General features: G+C 41.8%; 1 protein-coding gene across 1 annotated transcript; it reads right to left on the bottom strand.

The window, feature by feature from the left end:
- Window positions 1-2460: 2460 nt before the first annotated feature.
- LOC131678702 (integrator complex subunit 1) lies at window positions 2461-21284 on the bottom strand. The gene is made up of 4 exons (XM_058958966.1): window positions 20910-21284; window positions 17996-20848; window positions 4525-5883; window positions 2461-4467 (listed from the first exon to the last, which is right to left on the bottom strand). The coding sequence occupies exons 2-4, from the start codon at window positions 20843-20845 to the stop codon at window positions 2536-2538; spliced, it is 6141 nt and encodes a 2046-aa protein (XP_058814949.1). The 5' UTR covers window positions 20846-20848; window positions 20910-21284; the 3' UTR covers window positions 2461-2535.
- Between the last annotated feature and the right edge of the window lie 1364 nt (window positions 21285-22648).

The raw sequence follows: 22648 nt of genomic DNA on the forward strand, positions 1-22648 counted from the left end.
TTTCCCTCGCTTTAGGACGGTGCACTCGTTGATCACCACAACGTTACTGTTAACTGTCTTCCTTTCTATGAATTTCGAGACTGTTTGGCGCTACCGCAGTATCCCTCACGATGCCCGATTTGACTGCAGTCGGAACATTTGTGGCTCTTTAATGAAGAGTCCCCAATGAAATGAAAAGCGCCACAGGACCAACACGGCGTTTTTGGCTTCTTCGTGTTGCTTGCGGTCGGTTTATGTGGCATTTGATCGCGACGCTGAAACTGATAGAAGCAACACCAACCTTTCAGCAGGTGTACGTGTACAAATACGTACACCTGCTGAAAGGAGGTTGCTGTTGCTTCTATCACCATGGTGCTATCGTGTTTAAAGCTAAGCAGTCGATTATTTTCATCCGAAAGCTGCTCCAGCGAAACGTCCTCGCGCTCCCCAATTCTGGAAAGAAGCCGTGTGTGAATTTTCACATCATACTTTGACTTCACATCCCACGCACAGGTTATTCATTCTGCAAACATATGCCACGTGGTTCTCTGTCGGGGTTTTGGCCATCTGCAGACATTTGTACCGTCTGCTAACGATGGACTCCTTGATGCAGAAGAGACTTTTCAGTTTACTGACCGTCTCAGCAAAATTTAGATGCTTGGGCTCCTGCGGAAATATGTGGCTAATATAGAGGTCGTGCTCCGCAATGCCTAATTTACTGAGCAGCAACGTAACCTTAACTGGGTCATCTAAACGTGAAGCAACCGAAAAGGTCATCGTACCTTCCAAATGTCGGCTTCGTAACGAAATTCTTTCATGTTGGAAGCCAAACTGTCGGTTGATTGCCGTCTGCAAAAACTCTTGCTGCTGCCGGCTGAGGACCTGCGTCATCATCATCATTTTCGATGGTAGTAATCACCAAGTTCTCTCGAATTAAATAAAATTTCGTTCACGAAACATCCACGCGACTTTTATTGCGCATTTCCCACCAACCTGGACTCCGCACTTTCAAAGTGCGAGTGATCAAACTGCGAGCTGTCAAAACACATGTATTTCAAGTGATAGAGATGGTACTTTCATAGACAGACCAGCCGAACTAACCAGTCTATGAGAGGAATTTAATAGAAGAATAGTAGGTGCGCAGTGCGGTTAGAATCCAGTTTTTAGTGCCACAAGCAATATATCCAGGGCACTGAGTGCCGTAATAAACGCAAAACGTAACAATATAAAAACACGTTTTATAGGTATACATGGTTAAAATCTGACTGACGTACTGACCGACAACCGGAAACAGTTACTGCTACTTCGATGACTTTTCTGACAGCTCCTGTTATCAGGGTCAAGCCTCTTGGTATAGTCAGCGGTGGAGAACCGCCAGGGGTCCCAGTCGTAGCACACTTGACGAGGAATTCGATAAAAGCCAAAATATTATCTATCCTTTAATATAACAAGTTTAAGGACATTATACATGCGAGCCACAACATAGCTGCTACGCCGCACACACCCCTCCCCCGGCCTAACCATGTATCTGACATGAGCAAATATAAAAATACGGTTTTCAACACACTAACCTTGCTGGTGTGCCACGAAACTGCTACTTAAGGAAGCCAGAACATTTTCCTATACAATCAATCCGAGTTTTTGACGGAATGTTATCTGTAGCTCCTATTTTGTGCGAAAATATCACCCCTCTTTGCTTAGGTTTTCTTTTCGAAACACTCTTATAGGTATTTTTTCTTCTCGTTTTCATTGCACTTTTTCAAATGCACTTTATTCACACACTACTGCAAAAACAATCGCGAAACTTCAATCGTTTACTAACAAAACTTCAAATTTTCTGCCAATATGCAGATGACCAAAGGAAAATGTTCGGAAACTCTCATTTGTGCGTTTGAATTTTCACTTCAGATTTCAGTGATTCTCAATGTAAACAAGCGAGTCGTTGCCTAGCAATGTGGCTTCCACATATCTTCACCTTAAGCAACCACCATTGGGACCAAGGGGTCCGTTGGTGCAGACACAACAAATAAGCAAATATCAGCAACAATATTCTCCGCGCCCTGCGATGACATCTTCCTTCGCACTGCTGCGAATCTAGAATCATTTTTACATTTTGGACAGAGGGGTGGCGAAGCTTCTCCAAACTGGTATAGGTAATGCCTGGAGCAACAATGACCAAATAGTGTAAATTACCTTCGCTACCACACGCTAGTCGCACAGAAACTCTACCCTAACCCCAGGGTCGGCGCAATTTTCGCCGTGTGGTTTCTCAATAGTCAAGGGGGTAACCGTCATTTTGTTTGATACTCTAATTTCAAAGTCCCTGCCGCTGCCAGTTCTGGATCCGAAAACTGCCATTCAGTAAAAGAAGCAGGCTTTACAGTCATGCAACAAGGAATGGTAGGGGATTCATGGGCAGTAATATCATTTGCGCAGAGTTGATGTCTAAACTAAAAATTGAAAAACTGTTATGTACCAGAAGTATAAAGTGAATGTTTATTTATTCATTGCAACTTTACTGTAGATAATCAATAAACAGAATCAAAATATCACCATTCAACAAGCATGCTGCTTTTTAAGTGCCTGCACACAGCGCCGGATCGCATTGTAGGTGTTGATTTTATTTCCTATACCCAGGTTAAACATGGTTTTAAGAATCTGTGGAGCATACTCCTGCAAACATAGTGTATACTCTGTAGCCTTATCCAGAGCCGTCTGAACGACGGCTACGTCCTCATGATAGAGACACTGAACGAAAGCCGTCAGTGCGGTGCTGTTGGTGGAAGAATTTCCCGGATTTTGCTTAAGCCAACGTGTGACCAGACCGTGCGCTGTCTGTCGAACCGAACCCGAAGAATGGGTTAGGAAGCGTATAATTTCATCGAATATGTCTTCCAGAAGAGCCGGTCGTTTTACGGTCAGTGCGTCTACTTCCAGTAGAGGCAGGGATATGTCCTCGATATCACGTGAACGTAGAGCGTGCGTTAGCTCCGGCCAGTGTTGGGGTAAAACTTCACTTTTAATGTACGGAGACATCATAACCGCGGCTGTTGTCTGTTGGCTGGGTTTGATATCATCGGAAAAGCTGTCTTTTGATGTTCCAGGAATGGGTTCTTCAGGTTCGGTTTTGATTGCTTTGGTGGTGCGTTGCTTAAGCATGGATAAACCTTGCACCAACTGTTGAAGAGATTGCAGGTCATAGTGTTGCTGAGCAAGATCGTTTAGCAGATCCGAATGCTTTTGTACGTATTCGATTGCCGTTTTCGGGTTTGAGCTGATGTACGCTTGCAGCAATTCCATGAAGCGGTAGATCAGGGTGTATGTTTCTTTGACATTTCCATGGTTTCTAAGCAGGGCAAAGTAGCAATCCAATGCGTTTTGCAAGCCCACTTGGTAGCAGTCGTTGAATACCAGAGGCTGTAGAAGTTCCAATATTCCGATTACCTGATGAAACAGATGGAAGTGATACTCGGCACGAAGAACCTGCAGATCCATATGGGCTCTACCTTGTAGCATAGTCGCCAAAACTGACAACTGACGCAGTAGTAGCACTGGATGAGAAGCAGATAACTTTCTAACTATTAGTTCCATTTCAGCAGACATTTGTTGAAAATCTCTCGGGTTGGAAAGGTTTGTGATCGTAGTTAGAATGTAGTAAGCAAACTTATCCCCAACACATCCGGTAGCATGACGAACATCAGCATCATAAACGCCATGAATGTGTGGCATCATAAATTTCATTGGTGGGATGTTGAGATACAGTTGCTGTAAAAATTTTTTAGATGAAGGATCATTCTTTGCATCGGCATATTCCACCATTGAGCTCAAATATTCGAATTTTTTGTCTATACATTGAAGAAGGAGCTTTACGCGTTGACACATTCGTTGCTGAACAGCTTCCGCTAGTATGTAATCAATGAAAGTTTTAATCTGGTTCTCTTTTAGTGTCAAAATGTACTCAATCTGTTCATGCTTCGGGACGGCCTTGTCCCGACCTTGCCAGAGTTTGGGATTCCTGGTCATTGCATCGATAAAGTCCAGAACCGAGGATGGATCAAAACTTGGATTAAATGACTCCATCAAAATTTCGATAGTTTGATAGAGAGTCTCCCAGCTAGCCTGATGGCTAAGTAGCGACAGCAAATATGGACGAAATTCTGGCAGACTTCTATTGAACAGCAGATCCATTTGAAGCTCCTTATTAATTCCGATCAGTTCTGAATCGGCTTCGGCCAACCAATCAACGAGCATACCCCGTTTATCGAATTGCGATTCAGCGTTTTCCATCTTTATTTCCTTCAGAAGCGTAGAAATTACGTTGATCGCTTCTTCGTTACTGATCTTACGCAGTTGTTGTCTGCCTTTTTGTTCCACTTCCGAGGCTTTGCTGGTGGTCAGTACCTGTAGCAGATTCTGAGATTGCTCCTGGCCTTGTATATTGTCCTTTTGAGCCACTTTTATAAGTTGCTGACGTTTACCAACCAAAATCTATGAATAAGCAGAAAAATATGGTTTATTTGTCATTCTAAAATTTAAAAACATTACCTGCAGAAGAACTGTATTTGTCGTGGGATTCATATATTTGATAATCTCGTCCAAAATATGCAGCAAGTAGTTTAAGTTTTCAAACTTTTCCGGCGGAATTTCCAGCAGTGAACGGAAGAAGCAAACCATCTGTGGATTTTGAACCCAATTCTTGATTAAATACTGTCCCTGATTGCTCTTCAACAATCTTCCCATATAATTCAAAGTCTTGTTGGCCGTGTTCTCCTGCGTCTTATCAGACTTTCCTCCACTGTTCAAGAGTTGAATTATCTTTCGGTACTTTGGCATATCCGACCTACTGATTGTCGCATGAGTTAAGATTATTTCCACAGCTTCCTCGATCTCCTTGGTCTTAGAGACAGGTTTGCTCGGATCAGGTTGCGGACGAGAACGCGGATCTTCGCTAAAATCGAGCTGAACCGGCCGCAACACTTCTACATTCGTCATCGGTGGATCTCCGACCGGTTCATCGTCCAGTTCTAAAGCTTGCATGGAAATGTGACCGTTTTTAGCGCCCCTCGCCTGCTGGATTTCCACCAATTGCGCCAGATATTTTTTGTTCAGAATAGCATTATTGACCGCTTCGAATTGTTCGATTACGGCTCTATCCAACAGAGCCAATAATTTAGACATTGAGTTGATAGGAGTTCCAAAGTTTTGCACAAACAAAACGATTTGATCGGGAGTCAATCCAATTAGAGCCGCATCTACCAGTCGATCGACGTTACTCCGAATCATTTTGAGTTTTAACCAATCTGGCAATATCTGTACCGGTTCGGATGTTTCAATGTTGAATGCCTGTGGAGGAGGAGCTCCCTCTGGGAACCAGTAGTCAAGAATTTGTGTGGCCACTGGAATGAAGGTGGAGTGTGTCAAGAGTATAACGAAAGCTTGGATTATGTTCAGATGTATGTGGCATTGGCTTTCGTCCGCAAACTGCACTAACAGCAAGTCCTGATACTCGGTGAAAGTTTGTGTGATTTTATACTCCCTCAGCTTGATCAGGAAATTGTTAAACATCACAAAAAGACAGTTGAGGGTCTGCACCCGACCTTCGCTTTGATCGGTTGCCGTAGGAATGATGTGTGAAAAAATGGTGCTACGTTCCACTATCAGGTGCGACATGTCCATCACGTGCTCCAGCATGTCTGCTTCCGAGTCCATTGATGTGTGAGCTGCGATGAACTGAATGTAAACCATCACCAGTTCCGGTATGTTCTCCACCTGGCAGGCAGCTCGTAGTTGCAGCACTACGTTCGGTCGGACATATACGAAGTGGGGAATCATCGGTAAATAGCGGAGCAACCAGTCAGAGTTGTTGCTTTCAATAGGTACCGGGTCGTTATCATCTTGGAAAACCTACGGGAAGAAAATTGTTATTATTGTTAGTTGGAGGCTTTAATCACAAAGAGGGTTGTTCATTGCGAACAAGGACAAGGATCTGTTACTGGGAAGTTGAAAATTGTTCACGGGATACAGCGCACAGTGGGAAAAAATTTACCCAAATCGTAACTTTTTTTTGAACAGGTTGGATAAAATTTACCCAAAAAGGAGTTTTTTATGGAAGCAGGTCTGAAAAATTCATTGCTGGCATATACAATGACCGCGCGGTACGCTGTCATGCTCGTTTTGCCCCGATTCCCCTTTTGGCTTAAGTTTATATTCATGACTGAATATATAACTCGGAATAAAGTTGAATGCGGCTGACCAAAGTTACGAGTTCTTAGAGAAAAAGATCAGAGAAATGATTTAAGATAGTTCTAAGAATTTCACGAATCGAATGCACCCATTTTACCCTAATTCTTAGAACAACTTAAGTTTGAGGTTAATCCTGGCTCTATATTTCGGTAAAAGACTAAATGCAGCTGATCCAAAGTGATAATTCTTATGTAAAAAAGTCCCGGGTATCATTTGAATATAGTTAGATTGACAGCACGGAATGTGTGTACCCGTTTTACCCCGATTCCTACCGTAACTCAAGCGTAAAGTTAAACATGGCTCTACATTTCAGAAATAGGTTCACGCAAAAAAGCCAGATAATCGATTTAAGCTAGTCAGAATAACCGTACGAAACGGGTGTACCCGTTTCCACCCCCCCTTATTCTTCCCATAATAAATCCATGAAGTTCTCAATATTTTAAGAGAGGCTGAAAGCGGCTGATCAAAAGCAGTTTTTCTTATGTAAAATAGGACAGGATATCGACCGACGGCGTCGGTGGTTGAGTGCTAAGCGTGACCGCCACTCATTCCAGTTGGCCTGGGTTCAATTCCAGCCGAGGTCGTTGAGATTTTTCTGAGGTGAAAAAATCTGTGGTCGCGTCTTCCTTCGGAAGGGAAGTAAATCCGTTGGTCACTGGTCCATGAGTTGATGGATCGATATCTAGTCTAGATAGTGGTGTCACCTCTCTGGCGTCGGTAAAGGAGAAGTAGAATTATGGGCGAATGACCTAACGGTTAAAACCCAAAATAAACAATACAATACACAAGTAGAATCCAACTTCTATACTTACTAACAAATATGCTCCTACCGTGCTACTTGTGGAGTGCGCAGTAGTATATACTGCCTCTAACAAAAGCAAGTATCGGACTAACAATTTCTTCCCTTTCCTTCCGCGATCTACGTTCGGGCCTGGCCGGTGTCGGTATTGATCAATAAACACCTTAGGATTACCAGGAGTTGCACATTGAAAGATGTTTCGCTACTCCCAAGCATAATTATCTACTGATTCCCTGTGCAACTTCAACTAGTCCAGATCGATAACGGAGTAGCAGCCAGGGGTGGGGTCGCACAAGCTCAAGCTCAAGCTGTAAAATAGGCCAGGATATCGACTGAATATAATTAAAATCACCGCACGAAGCGTTTGTAGTCATTATACCCCAATTCTTATAATACAAGTGTGTAGTTGATACCTTACTCAACATTTCAGCAAAAGGGCTCAAAGTGACTGATCAAAAGTATGTTTTTTGCGAAACAGTCCAGGGAATCGACTGTCTGAAGATAGTTACAATGACCGCACGAAACATGTGTGCCCGTTTTACCCCAATGCCTCCCATAACTCAAGTGTGAAGTTAAACCCATGGTAGGCTGAATGTGGATGACAAAAAATAGTAATTCTTGTGTAAAAAATCCCGGCAATCGATTGAAGATAGATAGAATGGCCGCAGGAAACGGTATACCCGTTTTACCCTTATTTTTCCCAAAATGCATGTTTGGAGCTATACACTAAGCATCATTTTAGAAAAGGACAGAAAGATGCTGATCAAAAATATTTCTTGTGTTAAATAGTCCAGGAAATCGATTAAACATAGAATGAATGCACGAAACATGTGGGCCCGTCTTACTCCATTTTTCCATATTTAAAGGTGACATTAAACCTGGCACCAACCCTTCAGAAAGAGGCTAAATACGGCTGATCAAAAGTAGTAATTCTAATTCAAAAAAGTCTGGAAAATCGATTGAAGATAATTAGAATGCTCTTACGAAAAGTGTGTACCCGTTTTTACCATAAAACAAGTGGAAGGTTAAACCTTATTCAACATTCCGGAAAGAGGCAGATCGAAAGTTATGTTAAATAATCCAGGTATTCGATTGAACATGACCGCACGAAACGTGTGTACTTGTTTTACCCCAATTCCTCCCATAAATCAAGTATGAAGATAAACCTGACAACAAATTTCAGAAAGAGGCTGAATCCAGCTGATCCAAAGTAGTAACTCTTATGTAACAAAGTTCGGGAGATCGATTTGCAAGAATGCATGCACGAGGCATTTCACGCGGATTAGTTATGCCTGTCTTGTTGTAAGAAATGAAGGTAGTGTTAAGTAACTTTCCAATATAGATTTTTTCTTTATGGAAGTACGGTTCTTGAAACAATGCTAGCGAAGCTTTACTTTCCTGTATATGTTGAGATAAATTCATAGTTGCTGAAAGTTTATGCTGAAGAATGATTTGTGCTCTTCTATTACACTGTGGCCCAGAATGCAAATTTAGAGATTATACTAAAACTAAACAACTTAACCCAATTAAGTCTTTGGAAAAGTTTTCGTAGTTTGCGAGCCACTTTTTTTTGTTAAAAAACGGTTAGGAGGGTTCAAATTTTATTGTCCGTGTTTTTCCAAAGGAATTGTCGCAACAACAATCGTAGCATTTTTCGGCGCACGATTTCTCGCAATGTATTTTTATGGGATGAATGACACTTTAAAAAAGGTTATGCGATTTTGTGTAAAAACCTTATTATAAATAAAACATACGAAAACCTGAAACTTCAGAAGCACAGTTTTCAGTTAGTTTTATTGACAAATTCACTTAAAGTAAACAATTAGCACACATGAAACTTGTATAATACATATTTTTCGACGTTTTTCAACATTTATTACCAAATGCGCCAATTCAATTCCTCGCCTCAAAATGATTGAATGTCGCGTTTCCAATGAGACGTACAACATGCATCAAAAATATTCAAAATTCATTGAAAATACATGTATTTTGTTACTTTTTTTCTTTTAACAGACAGTTTTGTAAAATAGTGCATACAAAAGATAATGAAAAGCTGGAAAAACCATCTCAAAGATGAATAAAAGTTAGTGTATTGTTTCACACACTTATCAAACCACCGGACACCATGCACATCACAGCTCTAGTAGTACGATGCAACATAACCGATAGTCGTGCACACCACAGCCACCAACACTAGGATAGACCGCCGACAGACAACACAACAGCTGCCAGCACACGACGTATGAGCCACCAGATACTGTGCACGTCACAGTCACCAGTAGAAACACGATGAATTTCATATAGCTGTGCACACCACAGCTACAGCGGAAAAACACCTCACTTAGAATAGAAACTTAGAACAAATTTAATTCTTTACTACTCAAGGATGAAACGCTGGTCGCCCTGTTCAAGTACGAGAAGGAGTAAATGGAACAGAAATTTGCGGAATAAAAAGACCACCAGAAGAAACTCAACGAAATTCGGACGGAAATGGATGATAAGCTGCTGCAGTTGAAGCCGATGCGGAGCAAGGATACTGATAGCAGTAGAATGCAGGAAATTGGCGCTCAACAAATGGATAAAGATGACTCAAAGAAGAAGAAGCAAAAGAAAACGAAATCGGAAATTATACAAGCAGAAAAAACAAAGCCGGAGAAGAAAAAGTCGGGAAATGGAAAGCCTGGAGATGCAGATTTGGTGGTCGTGAATCTTTCTGATATTCGAGGAGCGTACCGTAAGCATTCAAAACCGAAAGTGGATGCCAAGCGTTGAATAAAGCTAGTTGGAGGTCCTCCAATGCTACCGGGAAGTTTCCTGATTGGTCGAGACAAAAATGAAACACCTGTTGGTCACCTGGAAGCCCCAAGGAAGGACAGTAGTAGCAGTAGAAAAATAAAGAAAGTGAAAAAAGTTTCGGAATTTGAGAATGGAAATATTTCTGAAGAAAAATCTTCGGAAGCGGAGAACGAGAGCGGCGAAACAGAGTTCTGAAGAGGAAGAAAATAGTGCCGAGAAAGAGGAAGATAGTTTAAAAGCGGAAGGAAGTATCGAAAACAAAGAAGAGAATTCCGACAAAGAGGAAGAGCGGAAGGATGCAGAGACCACCAAGTCATCGAAAGAAACTTACGAAGTCCCAGTTGTCTCCGCACCAGTTCCTTTCCAAAAAATTACCAACCTTTTCTGGAAAGTTGGAGGAATGGCCAATGATCATAACCAGTTATGAGGCGTCGACGAAAGCGTGCGGGTTTTATTATCTCGAAAATTTAGCGCAGCTTCAAGAATGCCTGAGAAAAGAGGTATTGAAAGCCTTCAGAAGCCGATTTCTGTTATTCAAAGCGGTTTCGAAGATCATCGAAACTTTACGGATGTTGTTTGAACGCCCTGAGAAATTTCTCAATATGCTGATAAAAAGGTCCAAAATGCAGACCGCCTACCGAGCTTCATTTGCTCCGGGATGATAGTACAACAATTAACAGATCATCTCGAAGCTACAAATGAGCCCGATGCTGATACAAGAGCTGATAAAGAAGCTGCCAGCAGAAACTTAGCTGAAGTGGGTGCGCTATCGAAGGAAGAGTAACATCGTAATATTGCGTACTCTATTCAACTGTCAAACATCGTGAAGGACACAAGCGAGGTGGCGTCGTACGGAGAAGCATCCCTGTTCTTCAAGCAAGGTTTGCGAAAGGAAAAATCAAAGCGAGAGCGCGAAAGATTTCTGCGCGTTCATAGCATTGCGCAGAATAGAAGTCAAAGTCCACCGACGATGTTAAAGTAGTACTCTCATCTCCGTGGCCAACCAGTTGACCGGCGGATTAAAGGTCCACTTGATGCGGCTGTTGATATATTCGCTACTTTTCCGAAAGCGAGCTGCTCCATCGCCTGCTTGATCACCTTGCTTGTAGCCTGGAAGTTAACTCCATTCTCGTTTAGGAAAGCGTCACGGAATAGTTGATTGTTTATGTGGACAAAGCTCCGTTTTCGTCGGTATCCCGAAGCTAAGAAACGCAAGCCAAACCTGTCCGATTTGCCCAAGAACTTCTGGTCGATAGATCCTGCGAGTGTTCGATGATAGATTCGGAACAGGGGTCGACTTCGTTCCTTCGTCGGTGATGTTCTACTTTGTCAGAATCCAACGCCACTCGCCAACTTACGTCGACTCTAAAATTTCACTGACGCGAAATACAACGCTACATAGCCGGTGATGGGATCTTAGCGCGCATAACAAGTACTTGGAATTTTTCCAGAAGTACTGCTAGCTAACCGTCATAAACAGTAACACAATTATCGTATCCGCCAATCAGACACCGAGTAAGGCCACTTGCTACTCGGACTTCGGGATGGACAGGAATTTTAATGGAGCTACTCTTGTTTTCGTTCCCACCAAAGAGCTTTCAATCACGAGCCCCTCACAAAATCGAAGATGCTGCAAAACCGTTTTGACACGCGTCCACAAATGACCAAACCTCAGCCTTTAGGGTCGTTAACGTTCGGTAATCTTCGGAAACACCATACGCCACGTCAATCATTTCTCGATCTGCGTGTCTTCTATAGGATCTTCCCAGCTACCGATGTTCTACATATTTCATACAGGAGATCCTTCAGGAAAATGCTCAATAAACCCCAGTGGATCGTACACCATCACCAACGTGCGTTCTGTGTTTGGTTGACCGCCGACTACTGAAGAGCAGATTTTCATTCTAACGTGAAATTGCATCGGTCTGTTGTCGTATTCCGCCACATTCCGTATGCCACCACATTGCTTTTCTATATTAGCTTCATCACCGATGTTTAGACTATTCTCTTTCGTCGTTGTATGTTCCAGTTTTGCCATGGCTGCGGTAGTTTGATATCCAGTTTAAAATTTCAAACCTAACTCGTGAGTTCTTTTAGTGCGAGCGGTCTCAGTACTCACCATATTACCAACTTAGTGTTACTCGATGATTGTGTCGACCGCCTCTTGATAGACCTGCTCGATAGGGGATTGTCACTGCTTCACATTGTTGCGAATTACCATGTCCTATCCGGATACGATGATTCGTCGAAGGGATGAACGCCCGCCTAGGATTCATCTGCGATCGATCCTGCGACGGATGGTGCGACGCATGTCTAGCGTGGACGTTCATTTGGGCGAACTCTAGGGATGGCACCTCTCGTGTTGACTGCTGGAAGTAGACTTCTAGGATTGAAGAAAATCTGACCGTCTTACGATTACCACGTTGCTTATGGGTTAGTGAACCAAAGCGAGTTTAAGTGAATCGAAACTGGTATGTACTGGTCTGCTTGATGACATCTAGAGCCTAGTAGTGTTCTTATCCGAGACGTTCCGTACTTACTTCATCTGCCTCTAAATCTTCAGCTTCATCGACACGTTCCATTTCAGCTAACCACTCTTCTACCTTCGAAGCGTGGGCTCCTTCGTTGATTCCGCTACTAACAATGATTCGCTGGCGTATTTCTTCAGAACCTCGCACCTTCGCTCAAGAAACCGCTTCTCCATCTCGAACTCTTTCTCGAGTCTTCGAAGTTTGAGTTCCCTCAACCGCCTTGTTTCAGTTCGAGCAGATCCAACTTTGTTCTTGAATTCAGCCGATGGCGTCCTGTTTTCCGCCAAAGACGGACTTCGATGCTGTTGTTATTCGGCTGCTGGTAGTGGTGGGAGGAATGCTGTCTTACAGCAAGGGCGAATTAACTTATCGCAAACATCACACTGCGTTATTTCGTCATCATCGCGCTCTTCGTACAACTGCACTGATAATCCCGAGCTCTACGAGTTTCACGCAATGGATTTTGCCTAGCATTATTCATGGAACCGACGTTACTTAGTCCGACATTGACCACATTTATTTGATATATTTCAATGTAGACGTAAATTGTAAAATTCCTAAAACTTGCCTAGTTTTAGTTATAAGTTCAATAAATTTTGATTTTCACCCTCCTCTACGTTGATGGGTTTGACGGTATTGCAAACATTGTCAAGCATATTTCGTGCATCAGTTTTAAAGAACCTTGCTTTCAGATGGTTATTACAATACGCCTAGATAGTTGTGCATCAAGTAGACCAAGGGCCTTTTTCGTGTTTTGCGTTTTTTCATACATTTCAAAACATGGTTTTTTCTGGTATTAACATCGCGGAAACATGTCTAGTTTGTGTGCACACACACCTAAAGATAACTGGGACATCAGTATCCGATTTGCAGTACATTTTCCGATTGGATCGATGCAGACGCCATCTTACCGGGTGTTTGAAGCGCCTTAAAATGGAAAGATAATGCCAGGAATATTAATCAACAACGTCTCCGACCACAACTCGTATCGACCGATTGCAAAGCTGTCCTGTATCCTAAAGTTGTTCGAGAAAATGATCTTGTTTCGCCTCGACAGTAGGATCGAAACAAATGGCTTACTGTCAGATACACAATTTGGCTTCCGCAAAGGCAAAAGGGACAAAGGATTGTCTTGCGTTGCTCTCAACAGAAATTCAAATGGCCCATTCTAACAAAGAGCAGATCGTCGCTGTTGTGCTATCTTATGACAAGCGCCATTTAGCACATCTCGAGAAAAACGATATTTAAAGTTTGAGATTGAATGTCTTGAAACTTATAAATACTATAAACAATCCAAAGAAGACAATTGACGCTTCTATCTATTCTGCATTAATCTCTCAAATATTACGAAGATCGGTTGACTATGTTTCGAGTTTTTACTATGAATGTAAACAAACGTCGCACTTACACGTGTCACAGGCGTGTATTGATGGCAAAATTTGTAAGACGTGTCATAATCGTGCATGGAAAACGTTCAATAGAAAAAAAACATCAATTTTTAACTTTTATTCATATATTTGCGTTCATATGGTCTATAAACAATCGGTGAAACGCATTTTGAAGGAAATGAGTCAGGGAATCAAGAAAAAATTGTCATTTTTGGTTACAGTTTTGCCAAATATCCTTTATTTCCAGTTTAAAACTAAAACTGTGTTTTTCTCACAACTCATGTAATTTTCTTTTGAAAATGTTTATGCCATTGTTATTTCTCAGACATTTTCACAAATACAAACATCTAAAACTTCAATACAACTTGAGCAAATCCCCAGATACAGTGATTTGAAGCAAAAAACTCACAATTTCTCATCATGTTTCTCGCTATATCTAAGTAACCAAGTAGAATTTCAAAATTCTGAAAACGCCACTTTGTAGAGATTTTTCAAACAAGTAATGCGGCATATCTAACTCAGTTTACCCCAAAATGGCGTTTGTCATAAGATAGCACAACAGCGACGAGATGGTATCTGTTTTCTTGGATACTAAGGGGGCTTTTGATTTAGTTTCTATCAACATTCTTTCTAAAAAGTTGCACCAGCATGGCCTTTCACCGATTTAAACAACTTTTTGCTAAACTTATTGTCTAAAAAACACAGGCATTTTTCGCATGGCGATTTATCGACATTACGAATTAGCTACATGGGCCTTCCCCAGGGCTCATGTCTAAGCCCCCCGTGAGTGATATTGACGAATGTTTTGTCAATTGCTGCACGCTAAGGCAGCTTGGAGATGACGATGTGGTCTGTATTACAGGTCCCAAAGCTGACTTTTTTTTGTTAGGGTAAACTTTGCCACTGCGACCACTATTCAGGTTATCTTTTGTGGCTGCCCCTGTTTGCTCTACATGTTACAAATTGCCCGAATCCAATGTAGTTGGAAGCGAGTTGTTTGTTTGTCCACATGTGTCGTCCCAACCGGGTAGCACATTATTAATGTAGCTGAGGATCCGTTTGGGACAGGTATGCTATATCTCGTGAGGCGTCATAAGATGCCTTCCGAAGTATCGCTCCCTTCGAAGAAATAGTACTGCACACTGGCAGAGAATATGTTGCGAGCTCTCGGGCTTGTAGTTACAAAATCGACAAAAGCCATCTTGACTTTTTGCCAATTTTTTTCAGATGATACTTAGCAGGACAATGTCCCGTAAATAAACCTGTGATTATACGTAAGTCTTTACGTTTTAGATCTACAGTCGTGATTCGCTGGTTGGACATTTTTTAACTGGACCGCTTTTTAGTTGGACCTCCGCTAGTTGGACCATTGTCCAACTAAAAAGCATCTGAATGTCAAAATCTTATGTCAAATTTACCTTGACAATCAATCTGACAATTATTAGAGATGTGAATAGATGCAATTACACTGCTAACATCTCCTTTGGAGAATTTTTGACATCTGTCAGTCGGTCCAACTAACGAATCAAATTCGTTAGTCGGACAGAGGTGTGGCCCAACCAGCGAATCACGACTGTATTAGTTTTTTGGCTCTCGTTGTATCTGAATGTATAAATTTCTTAGCTTGTTGAGCGCCTTCTACGGTACGCCAGTCGTTTAGTAGTTGGTCTCTTGCCCAAGCCGAAAGTTCTAGTTTAATGGCACAGGTAGATATACCTAGGAACGGTTCTGGTCTAACAAACGTGTTTGATGAACCACACCTGGCTAATTCGTCGGCCACTTCGTTACCATCGATTCCTTGGTAGCCAGGTACTCAGAATATCATTACTTTATTCCGAGTTGCCAGTTGTTGTAAAGATGTGATGCACTCCCAAATCAGTTTGGACTCACATTTCGACGACCTCAATGCCAACAGTGCTGCTTGGCTGTCCGAGCAGATTGCGATTTTTGTATGTGTGTAGTTTCGTTTCCTACAGACCTCCGAGCAGGTGTATATTGCATATACCCCTGCCTGGAAAACTGTAGGCCACTTTCCCATTGATATCGCTTCTTTAATTCTTGGTCCGTAGACTCCCGAACCATTCAGCTCACCCATTTTAGAACCATCCGTATAGAATAATATTGTACCTTGAGGCAGTATACTGCCGTGATCCGCATAACAGTCCCATTTGCTATGGGTTTCCTATGCAGGTGGGACTGCTATGTATATCACGGCAGTATAGGACCCCCTACATCCCACATCTGACGATCCACTATGTGGACCTCATATGAGATATCGAAGTTCGGTTTAGCCTCCATTTTATCTTGAACTGTTGTCAAGACAGGGTTTAGTTTGAGTTCCTTTATTATACTCAGGTGACCATTTAAATTCCCATGAAATAGTGGTTTACCCTTTAGCACTCTCAGAGAGCCAAGTCTCGCCTCCTTCATAACATGTTTGTGCAACGAAGGTAGATGAAATATGGCTTCCATAGCTGTAGTGGGTGTTGATTTCATAGCGCCTGTGATGAAGAGGCAGGCTAGCCTCTGAACTTTAGTTAGTTTAGCTTGGGCGGTCTTTTGCTTAACTTTGGGCCACCACACAATGGAGGAATAAGTTAATCGTGGTCTGGCGATGGTCGTGTAGGACCACCAAGCCAACCTCGGTTTGAGACCCCAAGTTTTCCCGAAGAGTTTACTGCACGCCCACAGTGCTGTTGTTGCTTTATTAACGGCGTATGTCAGGTGCGAGTTCCAATTCAGTTTTTTGTCTAGGATAACACCTAGGTGTTTTGCTTCTTCTGCGTAGTTGATTGTAGTTCCACTGAGAGTTGGGGGAACCAACTTCAGTTTTTTCCTATTGGTAAATGGTACAATGACCGTTTTTGCAGGGTTCACGTTGAGTCCCTCTTTGAAACATCTTGTCATGATGAAGTTTAGGGCTAGTTGAATCCGATCGCTTAGTACAGATTCATGTTTTCCCCTCACAATTAGGACAATGTCATCTGCATATCAAACAATCTCGAAACCCATTTTCGTCAGATCATTGAGAAGATCGCCCACCACTAGTGACCAGAGCAGGGCTGATAGCACACCTCCCTGGGGACAACCTCTATTGAATGTTATAGTTGCTTTCGTGTCTCCCAACGTTGCTGTGATCTCTCGAATCTTCAGCATTGCAAGAATCCAGCACCCTCGATGTTAAGAAAAGCGCAAATTGCTATTTCCTTGAAATCGGGGGTTTTCTCAATAAGTGTCACTAAGGTAGGGTTTGTTTCCGTAGATTTGCCCTTTTGATATGCAAACTGGTACTTGTTTAGCGGAGCTTTTGTAGAAATATTGGAAGAATGTTATCGATTTCAACTTCATTGGCATTTTTTTTTCAAAACCGAGCTATGTGTGCAGCGTCCCTAAGTCGTCTCTCTAGTTTTCCTTAAAATCCTCATGATAATTACCCAACACTTTTCGATTGGAAGGAATTGGAAACAGTTGGGTGTATTATGGACGAAATCCACTTTATTTTTAGCACCTCCTACACTGCCGCTAGAAGCATAACTGTCCCATGTGCTATGGGAATCCCTATACACATGGGACAATTATGCTTCTAGCGGCAGTATACATATGGGACAATTATGGTTCTAGCGGCAGTACAGCTGGGAGCTGTTAGCTTGCCAAATCTGGCCGGAACTAAATTAAGCTTCTGCAAACGTTAATAGAAGGTAGTAAGCATTTCTACAGGCATTCTTACTTGTACAGTTTCGAAAACATCGTTTTTTCCGTGGATGAAAAGATTGGTCTGCAGCTTCAAATTCCTTGCCAGACCATCTGCTTCAGGGTAAGCTTGAATGCTTGAAGGTTTTCACAGTGGGTGTGCAGGATAATTTTTTTCTCGTATTCCATCTAGCATAACTATTTTACTAGTGATTGTATCAAGACGAAACTTTCACCACTGAAACAAGTGTATTTTTAAACAAATCGCTTTCAAATCATTCCAAATCCGATCACAGCTCTTGCGGTCAGATTTGGATTGATTTACAGAATTAATAAATTGTTCGGATTCTAAGCAAAGCAGATTTAAAATATGATTATTTACAGTCGGCATTGCTACATCATTAAAACTTGTCTCGGTAGACGACGTGTCCTTAATTTGTGCTCAGCACATTTGGTAACCCTACTATAGAGGCATAATGCAATAACCATTTTAAAGCAATTGTCCCATCAACCCAGGGGAGGGATTAAAACGTCTATAATCGGAACAAAAATAAAATAAAACCACTCACCTTCAGCAATAGCTTCAATCCCCGAATGGCCGACTTCCGCGCTTGATTCGAAAAAGAAGACAACCTTCTCAGGAAGTACTCAAAAATCTCACAAATCATCTGATGATCGCCTGTCTCGTCCTGTATGACCTTTTGCAAAAATACCAAAAGTTCCGCTTCACGGCTGTTCTCCACCACAACCGTGCTGGAATTGGATAGCAGAAACTCGCACAGACACTGCACCGGCAGGTGGTTAAAATCCCCATCGCTATTTTGCACCAAATCGGCTAGCCACGGCATAGATTGGGATGTTCCCTGACGTTGAATAATTTCGAGCAATAAATCAGGTTTGCGACTTCGACACAGCAGATGGCCCAATCGGTGAGTCACGTTAAGGGATTGGATCTGTTCTAGCACATGGTTTGGTGGTCGACGGGCGACTCCTCGGGGATCCATGAGAATTAATTGAGATAGTAGTAGACTGTTTTGTTCGGTGATCACATTCGAGGCCAGATGATTTTCAAACTCAAGAATGTGCGCTTTTTCGCCGGTAGAGACCTGTAATTCTTCGTCCGATGATTTTGTCGGTCCAATCTGATTGGTAATGCACATCTCCATTAGAGTACGCAGCATCGGATACTGTTCCCAGCAGAACGATCCAAACATGGATGGATTGTGGGATGATATTAGAAGCAGTATGATCCAGGTCTTCCAGTATAAAGAAGCTATGGCAAGGTTTGGTGGTTCATAGTTTGGCGGTAGAACGATGTTATCCGGATGGTGATACTCGGACATTTTGAACAAGAGATCAATAATTTCCAGATTAGCCACTTCCAATGGTGGGTAATCAATGTGACGCAGCGACCCTGCTCGGCGAACGAGTTGCTCGATGATTTCCATCGTGTCCGGAATGGTGAAAGGGATTTCTTTGGTGATGCCGATGAGAATAATACGTAGCATGGAGTTCTGTTGTAGGGGAATTTCCGACACTATTCTTAGAAGTGGAGCTCGCTCTGGTTCTGGTGGCCATTGGTCACCTTTGGCGTAGGCTTCTGGAGGGTCTAGCAACAATATTTTGTGGAAAGCTATTTTAAAATCGTTGGGTGATGGTTTGTAGAGAAGTGGAACTACTTCGTGCATCCATGTCAAGGCATCAAACTGAATCGTGGACATTTGTTGGTAGAATGTAGTTAACGCAGGTGAACTCTTCGGTTCTCGACCGCTTCGTATTGATGCATTGGATTCTCGTATTTGCGGTGAAACCGAAAGGAACATACAAAGGCAGATTAGATCTGCAATAGAGTGAAAGATTCTGTCGCGGAACTCGAAATTTGCGATTTGTGGAGTCAAATCTGGTCGATTGATCAGGAGCGCTTTACAGAACACCATCAAATGGATATCATAGCGTAACATTTTGACCAATTCTCGTAGAAATACTCTCAGAGTTCTTAGCACATCTTCTCGCTGAAGGAGACATTCTTGGTAGATCTCCGCCAGATGCGTAGCAGATTCCGACGGTTTTGCCTGGAACATAGTCGCAAGCATTCCCATATTATTTGGGTTTCGAGCATTAGAAAGCTCGTTTTGAATCACATATTTTAACATCAACGTTAAAATTTCTTCCTGACTATTTATCATTTCTTTGAGACAAATCATAAAAATATTAATCAACGGTTTGGTTTTGAGTCTCATCTTGACTAAATTGGATAGGACTTCTTGATCTTTTGAAGTTTGACCGGTAACATTGTAACAAATGAAAGTCAGCAGTTCTTGGGCAGGTTTCATTAGTTTACCGTTATGAATCCATAGCTCTAAACGCGGAATAGCTACCGCTCTAATCTCCGGAATTCCACAGGCTAAAGACAAAAATTTGAGAAAGTTTCTTGTTGAGCAATCAGGCGCCTGTCTGCGGTTAAGCTGATCTTTAGCAGCATCCACTACCATCTTCTCGATTTGATCCTGAATATGGACAAAACGTGGTGGATTCGCATCTGCATCTTTTCCCAAGGCATCACCGAACATTCCACTATCGGTAGAGTGTTCCTCATCGAGCGCTGGATTTTCCCTTGCACTCGGGTTCAACGTACTAAGTTCCGGCTGCAGCATCCACTTAGGTGGAATTTTTGTCCCAAACGCAGCTACACAATTATCAGTAAAGGGAGCACATTCTTCGTAGTCCACCCAAACTCGATCGTTCATCGCATCGTCTATGTACGCACGAATCAAAGTTTCCGGCCACTGCTTTTTATCGCTGTAACCTCTAGCCAACAGATTGCAAGCCAATACATGAACAGTCGGATTATTGCGTCCCTTGAACGAGTTCTGACTGTCCCTTTTCAATACAGCAATCAAGGCAGAAGTGATGGTCTCGTTGCAAAACAAGTGGGGCCTTATTTTAGCTAGGTACAACAATGAAAGTGAGAGAACCGATTCTGACTTTGATTTTGGCGAAATCAGTAACTTGATGGCACCGCAAATATATCCAACAACACTGTCACTATCCTGTTGATCAATTGAACTTAGTACGGACGACACCAAATCAACCGAGTCGCAGTCCAGTGCCATCTGTTCCCAATATTCAAGCACACTACTGGAACTAGAACTATCTCCACCGGATGATGGCTTACTAGTTCCAGGAAGATTCGATGAAGCGCCTCCGGAACTGGCCAGCTTAATCTTTTTTACCGCAGCACTTGCCAGTACAGAAGAGTCCCGTTTACGTTCGGACACACTGCCGACACTAGCCTTGCCTTTACCATCATCTCTGGAGCTACCGGCAGATTTAGAGCCCAGCGCAAAAAGTTCACTTTGTGGTAGACTTATCTGCTTTTTCGTGGATCGAGCACTGGAACTCGGTTTATTACGATCCATTGCCTGTGAAACAAAACTTAGTATTAAGTGAATAGAATTTAATAATTGATTCAATATTTATTACGCTCTGAACTGAAAAAAATATTCACAACCGAGCAAGACGCTGGAGACACTGATACAAAATAATGAAAATGACACTTACAAGTTACAAAGATTGCATGAATTCGACGTTCTCATCGAAAAGTGGTGATGAGAGCTACCAAAAATATTGTCGCACTTATAATAAAATCTCACATTGCGGGCGTCTGAAAGGCGCATCAAATATAGCCGCAGTTGCTCCGCAAGCAGATTTCAGTGGAGCTTTATTTTTCTGCCAGCTGTGTGCTTTTCGAAAGCTTCAAGGAAAAAGCTGCCTATAAATTTATATAGGCGGCTGTCACGCGCCTATCTCAATTGAGCTTTCATATAATCGCATATCGAGCGATTATCCTGCAAGGCACAATATTGATTCAGTAAAGAGATGCGCGGAATAGTCGGAAATTAAAAACAAAAACTGCGAACGATGTTTTTAATGTCTGACCAAATACAAATTTGTATTTGGTCTTACGTTTGAAATTTATGTGAAAATATCGCATTTTTGAAGAAAGTTGCAGACATTAAAATTTGTATGCCTAAAAGACACTGTTTTGCAATAACACAAAATTAAAATAAGTTATGAGTTCTCGACGAACATATGATTACGGCTTAAAAACCTACTGTCAAAGTTCTCTTTGAAAGGAAATTCCGGACAAACTGTTACTGGTCGAACACAGTTCACAGCAGTTAATGAAAGAGAAACCTTTTCTCTTTTGTTTACTACCAACATATGTGATTGGCGAGTTTTTCCGGAATTTCCTTTGAAAGAGAATTTTGACAGTTGGCTTTTGAGCCGTAATCGTTGTCGAGAGTTGTCCAATTGGCTCATAATAATGTCCACAACATGATTTCAAATTCAAAAATCGTGGGTGACAACAAAACAGAAAATGTAATCAAGTGTTTTTGGGAGGAATGTTTTGTTCGGTGTTGATTTTCAATGACTTTGTGAATTGTGATGACCAGCGATGCCATAAGGTAGGACATGTTTTCCTTTTGAAGACATTTGAAAGGTTGTGAAGACGGGTTTTTCATTTTGAAGACATTTTTTTATGGCTTGGTCGATTTCTGACAGAATTCTAGCTCAAAATATAAAAAACCGATTCAGAATTCTGGTCGGTGAAGACAAATGAAGACATTTTTTTATGAAATGTGAAATATACCTGGAATCCATGGTGATGACAATGGCCAACGATGTTACCGTTGTATAGAAATGCATGCCAATACTATGCTGTCATGAGCTTTTTGAGTGCTGCACATTATTGAGATAATTTGGAGGAAAAAGTGAAATCTTTATGTCAATGATTATGCAAATTCGTTTTACTATCTTATTGGACCTAAAATATAAGCAAGTATCCACGTGGCCAATTTCTATACAACGCCTTTCTTCTCCATGGACGATAAAGATATGGTTGGAATGGGATTATGGTTGTTACGGTTTCTACAACTTTGGTTAGACGAAGAGTTCTTCTAGTACACGGAACTTGCATTAGCTAGCAGTAATTTTAAACCTGTATCTTTCTTCTTCTAGCGAAAATTGAAAGAAAGGGAGACCTATTTTCCCAAAATAATGTAATATTCCACAGAGATGAAACAGGCAATGGAATTCAAGCGTATGGATTAGAAATACCCAACAAATAAGGAAATATGAATAAAGCTTAAATTATCAAGCAAAATTGTTTCTTGGGTAAAACTTTACCCTGAGAAACTATTTCTGTCACGTTTATTCTG

The sequence above is a fragment of the Topomyia yanbarensis genome, chromosome 2 (assembly GCF_030247195.1).
Source record: "Topomyia yanbarensis strain Yona2022 chromosome 2, ASM3024719v1, whole genome shotgun sequence".
Lineage (NCBI taxonomy): Eukaryota > Metazoa > Arthropoda > Insecta > Diptera > Culicidae > Topomyia > Topomyia yanbarensis.